Raw genomic sequence first — 12,755 nt, 5'->3', positions numbered from 1 at the left:
AATGAAGACCTGGAAAGAGCAAGAAAGGAAGGGGAGAGAGAGAGAGAGATCAAATATTAAGAAAGGGAAGGGAAGAAAGAAAGAAAAAGAGGATGAATATTAACAAAGTGCAGAAGGCTCATAGTCTAAAATAGGATGCGAGTATGGCGGCCTACAACTATAATAGCCCCAGTAACTGCAACTGTGGCCAGGGATGCACGTGCAAGAACTGTGACATAAGTCCTACTGATCCGATCTCTCTAGAGGAAGGAATTTTGATGGAGTTGTTGCAGTATAATGGAAATCAAGGCCCCAAAGACGGACTAGGGCCCATTGAATTCACGGCCCCAAGCTCGTTACACAGTTAGCGGCCGTATGCTAACGTCCTTGAAGCGGGGATATAAGGTAACGCACTAACAGTATACTGATAGTTAGAGACAAGGTGGAAGGGATATGGGTTATTTAAGGTTGAAGGGGTTGGAATATATAATAAAAAAGCTATACAGCCAAAGGGGGTGTCGTTGAATGCTTGTTACTATAGGCTTATTCTTATCTGTAAGAATGCAAGCACTTGATAGCAAAGAATGCTCAAGATTAATTATTCACCTAATCTTTCTTAATCCCCTCTTTCCATCGACAGGGTCTACATTTATAAACAAGTAGAGCCCTTTTTGATCGGTTGTAGAGATATATCAAGCTTCAAGATATCGCATTGTAACCGGCTCGCTGCTGTTAGAAAGCTCACAGCATGTAAACAGCCTCAATAAGCCTTGGCAGGCTAATTTTCACGGGATGTTGATCCTTGCAACAACAACAAAGCAACAACGCCTGATCTATAAATCAATCGTGATTTCTATAACGGTGTAATGCCAGACCTGCGTTGTTTCAAGTAGGGTTTTAAAAAAACGACAAGTATAAAGACAATCTATGATTTGAAAAAAAAAAAAAAAAAAAGACATTATAGAAAGAAGAAAAAGGAACTCTACAACTGCACGTACAATAACACTGCAAACAAATGCTTTCCGTCGAATTCACGTCATACCATAAATCCAGGGGTGTCAAAGCGGCCTATCGGCGTTCCATTATGACAGGCACATGCACATATATAAGCCTAACATGAAGCTAAATAAATGGCTTTATTTCTTACAAATTTGATAGTGAAAAGTTCCTAAGTTATATGCGTTGTAATATAACAGCGTTAAGCTGGTTACAGCACCTTTTCCGGGACACGAGGGCCGAAAAACCATGACTAGAGCCAAAAAGATTCCCACAACCCGGTAGGTCGCCACTAAAGTTATCTGAAACGATCCGTATCGGGAAACTGATCCATCCCAGTCCTAAAAGCGAGCCAATTATAAACCACCGTTTCTTATCACCCATTGAGTATCAAACGGAAAAGACGGCATCGTAAATTTTACGTCTGGCAAGTGACTGGTGATAAGAAGATGTCAAACAGATAAGAAGAAATAGAAAGGCCATAAAAACATGCCATACGCGATTCTAAATTCTTTTGCCCCCTGGGTTACACGTCGGCTTTGCTGTCGTGTGATGTGAAGTCCTATTTGCATTGGCTGCTTGTCCTTCCTTGAAGTCTCCCAGGCCATCAATTCGTCACCATGTCCATTGAGAAGCGCGACCTCGAATCGGGGTCTCCGACACCCGAAGGCATCATTCAATCTGACGGCGAAGCGGGCCGAACCATTGTTCTCACGACAGATCGCGTGCATGAGTTGCAGACACGTATCGCAGTCTTGCGGTATCTAAACGGCTTCGAATCATGGCTCGATCGTAAACTGGGCGTTGAGACGCAGGGTATAGATCGGATTCCAGAGGAGGAGAAGCGCCCGCCGTCGGTGTGGAATATCTTTCTCATGTGGTGGTCGCTCAACATCCACGTCGGCGTCTTGCCCTTGGGGTTGCTGGGACCGGAATTTGGCCTGTCTCTGAAACAGTCGATTGCGGCTTCAATTATCGGTATAATACTGGGTGCGCTGATGACTGCGACTACGGGAACTTTAGGACCAAAGGTAAGGACACTCCAGCGTGGTAGTTAACCTCTAAACATGTTTCTAATGAAGGCAGCTCGGTATGAGACAAATCGCCGTATCTCGATACTCTTTCGGCTTCTGGGGCGCCAAACTGTGCAGCGTCCTCAACATAGTCGTGGGTGGTGGCTTTGCAGTCGTCAACTATGTCGTCGTTGGCCAGATTCTCAGCGCAGTGTCAGGCTATACCATGAGCATCACTGTTGGCATCGTCATCATAGCCGTCATATCTTATGTAGTATCCATCTTTGGCTTCCGGTTGATCCACACTTTCGAAAAATACTCATGGATCTATACCTTTATCCTCATCTGCGTTCTCATCGGACAGGCGGCGCCTCATATACAGACTGATCTCCCAGGCGAGGACGGCAGCTCTGGATTGGTATATTCAGGGACGTTTCTCACCATTGTTGCGATCAACTTTTGTAAGTTTTTGAAACCCATCCCCTGGTTTAACCTGCCCTGACTCATCATTGCTAGCCAACGCATCGGGCTGGTGTTCCATTGCCGCAGACTACTACTGCAACTTTCCCGCCAGCACTCCTGCTTGGAAGACCTTCTTCCTCACTTTTTGGGGCATCGTCATCCCTACCACCTTTTCCGTCACTATCGGGTGCTGCCTCGGAAACGCTGCCACTACGGTTGCTTACCCCCCATACGCCGATGCCTACACTAACCACGGCCTGGGTGGCCTCATCGGCGAGATCTACCACCCACATGCTTGGTCCAGGTTCTGCCTCGTGCTGCTCACCTTTTCTGTCCTCGGTAACAACATTGCCATCAACTATTCATCTGGCCTAAGCATGCAGCTGATGGGTAATTATTTCCACGCCGTACCTCGCTTCATCTGGTCCCTGGCTTTTGCTATTGTAGTGGCGGTGCTAGCCATTGCGGGACAGCAGAATCTATCCAATGTAGTCAACAATTTCGTGTCGCTGCTAGGCTATTGGACCGTTAGCTTCACCATGGTGTTATTGCTTGAAGATCGTGTCTTTCGCCGCAAAGAGGGCTACAATCTCGAGGCCTGGGACCAACCGAACTTGCTCCCTTGGGGGGTTGCGGCTGTAACAGCCTTGCTGGCAGGTTATCTCGCTGGAGGTGTACCGGGCATGAGCCAGACGTGGTATGTGGGGCCCATTGCGGCCAAGTTTGGTGGCGATGGAGGCGATGTGGGCATATATATGAGCGCAGTTATTACAGTTGTTGTGTATACTGTGGGCAGGCATATCGAGAAGAAGTATACTGGCCGATAACAATGCTTAAAGTAAACTATATATGTATATAATTGTAATTCCAGCACATGATCTTTCTATCATTAGAGTTTATAGAGCAGCAGGACAGATGTTGCATTTCCATAATACATGTTAATAAATAAGACAACGAAATCATTTCATTCATTCTAAGACTTGACAATATATATACTATAGGTTAGTATAAGGTATAAATTTTACTTCTAAGAGACAAACCCTTTTTGACTCTGGGGATGTATTGGAGCAGATCAGCAAACTCATCATTAGCTAGCACATGGGCTCTACGTAATACCACTCAATCCCTTGCCAACTGGCTATTTAGACTGTCTAGATGGGTGGAATAGGACAATTCCATGTATCCAGCTGCCAGTATCAAGCTGTCTATCTGCTGCCCAGCTCGTCTCTCCAAAGCACAAAGATCTATAATCCACATAGCATCGCCGAAATTTTAACGAGCAGCAACCGCTTAGAGCCTAGCCAGTTTGCTTATGTAAGCCCGGTTAGCTCAATCGGTAGAGCGTGAGACTCTTATTCAGAGCACACGATCTGATATCTCAAGGTTGCGGGTTCGACCCCCGCATTGGGCTTTTCCTATACAAGCACCTGGTTGGGATATCGCAGCGGTTATTTTTTTTGCTTTTTTGCTTTTTTGCTTTTGACCCTTTTTTCCCTCTATCAGTTCACATCAACACAGCACTCATCGGGACACTAGCACAACTACATGTATGTTGGGTATCACCTGTGTTGGAACTTTTATGCGGCACAAACAGTCGGGATTGATTACATGTATATTACTCCTCCGGACGGGAGGTGCCGACACTGAAGGCTCATTCTACTAAAACCAAGATTACGGTGGCAGGGCTATGTAATCTCTCGCTCTCTCGGCTCCTACATAGCGTGGGGGGAAACAGCGTAAAGCCGCATATGCATTCAAGCGGATCTTGTTTTATAGGTTAAGGCAGCCCGCCTCCATGCATTCAAAATTTGAACCCTGCATCAATGTGGCTTCCAGGAGTACTATCCCATAGATGGCGCTCTTTTATTTACTTAAACGAAATATAGATGACATAGACTGTATGCTGGCTGCCTTTCGTCCTCCTACTATTGACTCCGCTCAGATAGTCCTTCCAGAAAGCGAAGAAAAATACCTCAGGGGCTGCAGATATGCATTCTCAATTCCTCTGCTCACCTTGTCAGAACTTCATCAGTTGGACAAAGAATCCAAATCTACCATCAGAGGCCAACTTTATGATACCCTACAAGCCGAATTTTGAAGCACTCGAAGTTTCAGCGGCCCAATGCCCACTATGTCAATACGTATTTCGAGTTGTTCTGAATGGAAAGCCTCGTTATTCTGGCCATGAGCCAATTCGAGTGTCATACAGAATATTCGCGGAAGTCAAAAATAGGTCAGAAAGATATTTGATACATGTCACCTGGGTGGAAGACCTTCCGTTTCCAAGCGCAGGTCCTAGAGACCCTGTGTATTACCTTGCACATCCTCAGAGTGAGTTCAGCTATGCCACTGCCCCTCAATATATCTGTTGTTAAAAGGGAAATCTAGGTATTGAAAGTAGGGTTATGTGGCAAGAGAATATGCCGTCGTTCGAATCTCGCCTCAACGCCATCTCAAAATGGCTATCAGACTGCGACTGTCACCATACTCGGTGTGTGGAAACACCATCCGTTAGGCCACGAAGACTTCTGGATTTAGAAGAAGCTGAAAGAACAAAAAGAATCAGGTTAATTGAGACCTCTGCTTCTGTCGGCACAGATGTTCGCTATGCTACTCTTAGTCACTGCTGGGGACCCAAGACCTCTAAGCCGCCACTTAAGACTACTTTGGAGAATATAACTCATCATTATAAAGGTAAATCATCTTTTGTTAAAACAATATTGTTACGCTCAGCTAACTATGTAGGAAGGTATATCATTAGATGATTTGAACCTGAACTTTAGAGACGCAGTCGTAATTGCTATTAAGCTTGGTGTCCAGTACATATGGATTGATTCCCTCTGCATCATCCAAGACGACTATAGCGACTGGGAAACTGAAGCAGAAAAGATGGCAGACATATACCGTCAAAGCTATATCAACATCGCTGCCTCTGCTGCACACGATGCTCATGGAGGCATAGTTGATTTATCTTTTCTTCATATTTCCAAGGATATACCTACTGCCGTAATTCGTTATAGCCCTGGAGCCCCAACCGTACGATACACAGGGGACGGATCTTGTGAAGAACTGATGATTAGGCCATCGGCACTAAAACAAGAATACCGTGAACTTCTATCCCGTAAATCATCCCCATATTTTGCAAGGGGCTGGGTCCTCCAAGAAGTCGCACTAGCGCCACGGACAGTATATTTTACAACCGATCAAATAATGTGGCAATGCCGAGAACTTTTTGAATCAGAAGATGGAACATGGTCTGCCAAAAATGTGATTCCCGCGTTGGATTACAGTTTTACAGTTGAAAACTGTTTCGACTTTACAAGCAAGGTCCGAGCTTATTCTTTATGGCAGATGTGGTTGAAGTCATATGCGACACGAGAGCTCACATATCCTTCCGATGCAGCGGCGGCGGCGGCAGGCTTAATTAACTACTACAAATCTGCTACTGGCCATACACCCATGCTTGGACTATGGAAAGAAACACTACACGCTGATTTAAAGTGGTCCGTTCGGGGTGGTCCATTTAAGGGCTCTCGGCCATCTAACAAATTACCAACAAGCAGTTTTCCATCTTGGTCTTGGTTATGCATGCTTCCGCGCGGTGAATCTGGAGTTGGATTCCAAAACATTATATACTATGACAAAATAGTTCCGTCTCTTCGTATTGAAGAATGGGAAGAGAAATGGAGCGGTCCTGCTTTTACATCGAAGCTTGAGTACGCGAAGTTAGTGATTTCAACTTTTGTACAGGATGGCATGCTTTCAGTCACACAGAAGGGAGATGCAAAGGTTGAAGTGAATGGAAGCCGTGCTTGGCAACAATTCCCAACAATCGAATACCAGCTACCCCTAGGATCAAAACATGCTGTTAAACTAGCTCATATTGAGCAGGCCATATATCGACACAATGATGGGAAAGCATTTCAATACCGTGATAGCTATCTTGTCTTGAGAATGGCCGCGAGTGATCCCCCGCGCTACGAGCGACTCGGGTTTGGTGAATTGGACTGCTTCTCGATGGATGATAACGTTGATAAACCGGGCCCGACAGGCCACTTGGAGAGACATTTCAAGGAATCAGACCGGCAGAGCATTGAATTAGTATAATACTCACGAGAAAAGAGACAGTAGAAGAGCAACTACAAACAAATAAATGCTTGTCTTACTGTTTCCTTGCCTAAGATGTGTTACCCAATTATATTCACAGCTACTGCCATTAGCAGTTGAATGGAAGTCGAACATTATTCTAGAATGATTAGGATGAATGTCTTTCCTACCTTTTTACGGTGCGTTATTTGTTCAAATTTGTAGCGACATGATGTAACCAGAATTTATAATTTATTTGCTACACTATATTACGGCAGCTATGCTCAAATAAAATCCAGCGGAAAGGGCTGAGTGCATTGGAAATGGCCCATTTCAGAAAAACCTCAGTTTTCAGGGATCAAAGGAACTTCTTGAGTGGCGCAATGAACACCGCCCCCTAAGATGGGAAGCTGATCAATGAGAACGGGGTAGATTCTCCTCTCCCCACCAAAGAGCATTTGAGCAGCTCTGATGGCTGCGGCATCATGCGCTGGATCGCCAAACTGAGGCAGGATTATACCCCCGTTGACCAAAAGGTAATTGGTGTAACTTCGCACAGCACGATCGTCTTCGATGCCCTTAACCCCGAGGGCGCCCTTCGGAGGAGGCTCGAAGAGATCCTCGTCGGGCTCTTCCACCTCTATAATCTCAAATGGACGGCCTCTTGCATCCGTAGCAGAGCTTAGAATCTCAAGAGCTTCCTCGTAAACGATCGTCCATTCTGTCGGCTTCGCCTCATTGGCTCTGCTCAGGAGGATGACACCTGGGCGGACGAAACGGGCCAGGGCGTCGATGTGGCAGTCAGTTGAGTCAAGCCCTGGCCTGCCGGGAATCCAGATGATCTTCTCAACACCAAGAGTGCGCACAAGCTCATTTTCGATCTCTTGGCGGCTCTTGCCGGGGTTTCTATTGTCATTAACAATAGAGCTCTCCGTTAGCATTAGAGTTCCCTCGCCGTCAGTCTCTAACGCGCCACCTTCGGTCACGATAGATGTCTCAATACGCTCAATTCGCTTATCTCTCAGAAACTTCTCCGCAAATTCAGTGGTTGTGGGCGTGGGGTACCTACCGCCCCAGCCGTTAAAGTTATAGTCAACGCCAGCGAGGCTGCGGTTGTCTCTAGGACCCTCCTTAATAACAAATACCGGTCCAAAGTCCCTCAACCAGACATCCATGCTATCCCCTTCAATGCGGTGCAGTTGGATTGGGAAGGGGGTTTCAATCTCGCTGAAGTATGCTTCGGCCTCCTCAATACGCTCAGCACCGACTGTAAGAGTGACAGGCTCAAAGTGAGCGATAGCCTGGGCAATATTTGACACCTCCTGTGTTGCTTTGGCCAGCATATCTGGGTAGTCCTTAAGGATTCCCTCCAAGCCCGGCCAGCCTAGAATAACGCCGCTGTGAGGCGTCCATTCTGCAAGGCGGCGAAGAGTGTAGTCAGACATGGCTTAAAGAAGAAAGCAATGATAGAAGTCTTTGTACGAAGAAAGCTTGTGAAAGATGGATGTGTGAAGACTCAGAACTGTGGTTAAAAGTTGGATTGAAGGTTAAATTGATATAACGTTCTTGCATGGAGAGGAAGGGTTTTTATATTGCGTCCTTTGTCCTTACGCGTTTCCCTTTAACTACAGCAATGACTTTCCTCTTCCTCTTAAGGTACCCATGTTAGTCAATGTAATGCCTCTATTATCCTTATTCTTACGTGTCTACATCAATATTACTCATAGCTAGAGTCTAAATTGCACTAGCAATGCAAATGCTTGTACCCGCAGCAAAGAGTAGATGTGTACATGCATATGATTGTGAGCGCACATCTATGCCGTTTCAGAAATGGTGGGTTTATTTAAGCTGAATAAGACATAATATACATTAATCTCCATGCCAATCATTTCGTCAATAAGCTTCACCCAAATGCGGCTACCGAGGCTAGCTACATACCACAAGGATAAGCCGCATCCTGCAACCTTATCACAAGATTGTCATATGAAGAGTATATTTAATAGTTTTTGTTGACTCGTTAATCCGTGGCTTTGATAAAATATATTTCAGCCTTCTATGTCAATAATAAAGCGAGTAATCCTATGTTTACCGACCGTGCTCCGTACTCGTAGTATATATATCTCTGTTTGTTGACTACATACATAACCTCAATAAAATATCATAAACTCATTAACGAAGCAATTGATGCCCGTAATTTTAATACTTGATTTACCTCTTATAATGAGGCGATATAATGAACCATTATGCTGGTATTACGCTGTTGGTTGGCACATGTATTATTATAGATAATATGTTTTGTGTTGCACGACATGTAAAGCAGCGCCGTGTGCGCAAAGCGCAAGAAATCAGGCTGAGATTTAGGCGTCCATGCCGTCATAAGAATTCATAAAAACCTTTGTTATTGCGCAATTTCCATAATACCGCTCTCCACTAATTCTAGTTTCATCAGTACATGAAGTTCACCATACAGGCATGAAAGCTGTGCAGCGTGGCCCAATGGCGTTTACAGGACTATCAGTCATTACTGGGCACTATTACGTGGTATTCATGGCGCATGTCAATAAATATATGTCGGTTTATTACTTAATGTATGCGCCGTAGAGGCTGGTGAATATGACCACTTGAGCTTGATCGTTGACCAGTCACTTCATACACAGCAGGTAAATAACTGCGAGGAATGCCTTTTTTTTAGGAAGAAGGAAAAAAAGAGGAGGGATAAAAGCAATAATTTCAAAGTGTACTACTCTATTCAAATATACTTTCGACTGTTTGACAGATTTAATATCGCTAGAAGGCTAGAGCTACGGGAGCCAAGGCAGCGGTACAGATACTTACAGTGGATACTCAAATACTATTATTCCTACAGTCCAAAATCTTTCCAAATAACCATCTTCCGTAATTTAACTTTGACTCAATTTGTAAAAACTTTGTCAAGAGGCGTCTGCTTCTCAAAGGCGCCCAGAAAGGGAGGGGTAATCGAGGAATCCTGTTGTTGAACTCGTAGGCTGGTTTTAAGACACGGTCAGGGAAGAGCAATATATTGGTATTTTGCATCGATTGGCAGAGAGATAGACTATAAACTTTTAGGTTGGTCCCTGTTTATCTTGGGTATTAACTTTGCGCTTGGCTAACTCAACACAACGGCAAAAATGGGTTTGATGTTTGCATTCGGAAATCTCAAGCACGCAAGCATCCGGCTGGTCGTTTATTGTAATCACGCCTCGTCAGCCATGGCGGCACCAATTGAGCGCCACATTGTTTACACAGATTCCAATTCCAACGCCAAGATTCCACAAGTGCCAGATATTCCACATACAATCTTTGGTGCGATATCATGGCCGCTCCTCAGTTCAAGACAGAAATATACACAGTAGACAAGCTCGTCGAAAGCGCAGGCACTATTCTGTTCCGGCTTTTGGCTCGTGAGGTCTGCATCCTCCACTCGGTACAACGTGACTAGTACGCCCTCCCCAAAGGACGTCGCAATCTTAGCGAGGGAAGCCAAGACACAGCAATTCGTAAAACCACCGAAGAGCTTGGAGTTCCTTGTTATCTATTGTCTGTCGGCCTGGTTTCCCGCGTCTGTCCCACGGTAAAGACTGGAGATGTTCCGGATGGACTACGACTATTTAAAAGCACCCGCGAGCTGATTGCAATGCAGCAATGGCAAATTGCGGACGGTGAGATGAAGCTAATCTGGTGGTTTTTGGCTGCTGTTGATGAGAAAGAGGTCCTCCGCCAGCATGAGAAGCAGAAGTTTGAGGTGGAATTTCACAGCTACGATGAAGCCGTACAGGCATGAACGTTTGGGGACGACCATGAATCAGTCAAGCAAGCAATTTGTCTCGTTGATGCTACTGTCGAGCATTCTTACAATCTTCGCCGTCCAGAACACGCATCTTGGGAGTTCGGCAGGTGAGTTTTCTCATCCCTTGCATGCGCACTCGGAATTTGGGGACAGCTCAGTCGCGAACAGTAGGTAGCAAAACCACTCCAGAGATGTTGCCTCCATATATATTGTCGGACCATTCAGTGAGATTGGTAGCACAGGCGGGGTAGAAGCTAGTACGAAGCACGGTTGGTGTCCGAGACTGTTAGACGAGAAATATGCTGCTTGTGTAACACATGCAGATGCTACCCGTTCAAGCAGGGTACCTCGAAACCATCAACCATCAATGAAATCGAGATGGAGTTTCTTCCCATAAGTCTGCAAAAGTCGGGAAGGATTTCCTCCGACTTGACTCAGTACCTCAGCAGCCAAATTTACTAGCTGTATTTGTCGGTGGAAGCCGGATATACAAAGCTACTGATTGTGGTCAGCCCGTAGGACGCTTAGGACAAAACTAAAAGGCTGCAGACTGGGACAGTGTCATTATTGCCAAGACGAAACGTGATATTTTTAGCTAATCAGAGAAGACCGTCTTATACTCAAATATATGTCAGGAATAGGCAAGAGGAATGCTCGGAAGAGAGCTTTTTTAATCCATCTCCGCTCTCCATGGCCTGGCCTAGCTTTGATGCTATTAAGTAGGCTAGGTACAATGGATGGGAGCCAGGAGATATGTATATCCCTTAAATTGGGAGCACTTTTCTCAGTCTAAAACCTCATTCAACATTTTGTCCCCCAGGGACAGAGGTATATGTGAGATGTTCAGGTCGGTACCCAACATAGGCGTCGCATCATACCGTGTTCAGCGATGGCTACTACAGACTGATTTCTCGACCAATGGAACTATAAAAGTCACTACCATTATCAGCAAAAATCTTCATATGTAAATTTTGGAAATTCTGCGATTTGCTCGTTTCTGGGGTGTGTCCAATCAGACGAGGTCCATATGGGCAAGAGATCAAGCGAAAGATGCTAGCAAATTGCGCATCAATTACTAGGTATCAATTGCTAGGTAACATTTAGCTTTCTAGTCTCCGGCTAAGTATGCTTGCTACTCCAACTCATACGTAGATTGGCTCCATCCAGAGTTGGCTGATCTTCAGCCTTTATATTTTAATAATCCCTTGGTCGAGGCAACAACCTTGAAAATAGGTTCTACCCCAGGTGATGCGTTGCTACTACAGCCTCACTTGTTGCTTGCCGTAACATGTTGGTACTTGCAGACAGGCTTCCTCCACAAGCGTATCAGACATTCGGAAAAGGCGCTATTTCGCCACTTTTGTGACAACCATCTTCCCCTTTCACATCTAATTCAGCAATTTGGCATGTTGTAACCAAATGAGAGCATACGGTGAAAATTTATTGCAAACAGCCACAGAGGATGAGCTACAAGGGGCAAAGCTGGCTTCTACTGCGATCCCATTTCACTCGTCATACCGTTACAGATTTGAATAGCTAAATAAATGATGGTGCTCCTACGCTGGCTACAAATACGACACCATCATCTATATATATACATATATAAAGACCTTTGGAACCCATCCTCTCAAGGCTTGCCTGGCGATAAGAATCAACCTATAGCAGCTTCTTATGCATCATGTAATTTCTTTGAGCGTAACCTCAGTCTATCTCTACGTAGTGATCAGTGCTTGGTTAATATGCCTTATTTACGTGGCTTGCCTAGTCGGTAGGTCTGGTTTAATCCTGGGCGGGTCGTACACTAACCCACATGTACATTTTACTGTGTGTACAGTATGCATTTTAGCTTTTTACTATTAGTAGGTAGCTTGCTGTGTAAGTTAATTTTTCACGTGCAAATGCAAAATACATTGCTAGTCAACGCACTTTGTTGCTATTGTATAGTCTATGGCGCGAGAATGCGTCAAGGAACTATTTGATCTATCTAGCAGCCGATGTCTTAAAGAAACAAAGAGTACAATAGCTAGGGGAAAATTTCTGCAGAGGAGCGTGTGTACGCGTGTGTACGTTCTTTTTCTAGTAATCAGGGCTTCTGAAGGGTTTCCGCAGCGAGAAAGATATTTCACATATCCCACTGTACTCTGTGCAAAGGTTTCTATAGCTACACATCGCTTGGGTAGATATTACAGCTAGCATTAACTCACTTTTAGCTCAAATGCTTGCCTTTCAGCCGAAGCCTTTCCATCTAGGCAAATTGAATAAGCAGTCTCTAAATATAGATAGATTTTGAGGTTACCGCGAACAGGTCAACAAGCCAACAAGCCAACACCGCTCTAAACAGCACACACATAAAATAATTTCCGCTAAGCTGATAGTTAGAAAAAGGAAGCCTATGTGAGATACATTAAGCA

General features: G+C 44.9%; 4 protein-coding genes and 1 non-coding gene across 5 annotated transcripts; 4 read left to right on the top strand and 1 right to left on the bottom strand.

Moving 5' to 3' along the window:
* The first annotated feature begins 1,435 nt into the window (after window positions 1-1,435).
* TrAFT101_009623 (uncharacterized protein) lies at window positions 1,436-3,365 on the top strand. Its single transcript, XM_024910608.2, has 3 exons — window positions 1,436-2,006; window positions 2,062-2,449; window positions 2,505-3,365. The coding sequence occupies exons 1-3, from the start codon at window positions 1,596-1,598 to the stop codon at window positions 3,275-3,277; spliced, it is 1,572 nt and encodes a 523-aa protein (XP_024761441.1). The 5' UTR covers window positions 1,436-1,595; the 3' UTR covers window positions 3,278-3,365.
* A 403-nt stretch (window positions 3,366-3,768) lies between these two features.
* Window positions 3,769-3,861, top strand: TrAFT101_009622. The gene has a single exon. It is a non-coding gene; the product is annotated as a tRNA-Lys (tRNA).
* A 378-nt stretch (window positions 3,862-4,239) lies between these two features.
* TrAFT101_009621 (uncharacterized protein) lies at window positions 4,240-7,078 on the top strand. The gene is made up of 4 exons (XM_024903876.2): window positions 4,240-4,348; window positions 4,406-4,781; window positions 4,839-5,144; window positions 5,200-7,078. The coding sequence occupies exons 2-4, from the start codon at window positions 4,439-4,441 to the stop codon at window positions 6,555-6,557; spliced, it is 2,007 nt and encodes a 668-aa protein (XP_024761442.2). The 5' UTR covers window positions 4,240-4,348; window positions 4,406-4,438; the 3' UTR covers window positions 6,558-7,078.
* Window positions 6,744-8,113, bottom strand: TrAFT101_009620 (uncharacterized protein). The gene has a single exon (XM_024908096.2). It carries the CDS (start codon window positions 7,979-7,981, stop codon window positions 6,881-6,883), a length of 1,101 nt encoding a protein of 366 aa, XP_024761443.2. The 5' UTR covers window positions 7,982-8,113; the 3' UTR covers window positions 6,744-6,880.
* A 1,757-nt stretch (window positions 8,114-9,870) lies between these two features.
* TrAFT101_009619 (uncharacterized protein) lies at window positions 9,871-10,338 on the top strand (the record flags this gene model as incomplete). Its single annotated transcript, XM_066128715.1, has 2 exons — window positions 9,871-9,958; window positions 10,013-10,338. The coding sequence occupies 2 exons, from the start codon at window positions 9,871-9,873 to the stop codon at window positions 10,336-10,338; spliced, it is 414 nt and encodes a 137-aa protein (XP_065984835.1).
* Between the last annotated feature and the right edge of the window lie 2,417 nt (window positions 10,339-12,755).

Source organism: Trichoderma asperellum, chromosome 6 (genome assembly GCF_020647865.1).
Source record: "Trichoderma asperellum chromosome 6, complete sequence".
Classification (NCBI taxonomy): Eukaryota; Fungi; Ascomycota; class Sordariomycetes; order Hypocreales; family Hypocreaceae; genus Trichoderma; species Trichoderma asperellum.
Note: the sequence above shows the minus strand (reverse complement) of the source record. Positions and strands in the feature narration are given on the sequence as shown.

Coding starts and splice junctions, on each gene's coding strand:
- TrAFT101_009623 (XM_024910608.2), top strand. CDS start 1,596: ATGTCCATTGAGAAGCGCGACCTCGAATCGGGGTCTCCGACACCCGAA. Junction 2,007..2,061: donor CGGGAACTTTAGGACCAAAG/GTAAGGACACTC, acceptor TAATGAAGGCAG/CTCGGTATGAGACAAATCGC. Junction 2,450..2,504: donor CATTGTTGCGATCAACTTTT/GTAAGTTTTTGA, acceptor CATCATTGCTAG/CCAACGCATCGGGCTGGTGT.
- TrAFT101_009621 (XM_024903876.2), top strand. CDS start 4,439: ATGCATTCTCAATTCCTCTGCTCACCTTGTCAGAACTTCATCAGTTGG. Junction 4,782..4,838: donor TTACCTTGCACATCCTCAGA/GTGAGTTCAGCT, acceptor AGGGAAATCTAG/GTATTGAAAGTAGGGTTATG. Junction 5,145..5,199: donor TATAACTCATCATTATAAAG/GTAAATCATCTT, acceptor CTATGTAGGAAG/GTATATCATTAGATGATTTG.
- TrAFT101_009620 (XM_024908096.2), bottom strand. CDS start 7,981: ATGTCTGACTACACTCTTCGCCGCCTTGCAGAATGGACGCCTCACAGC.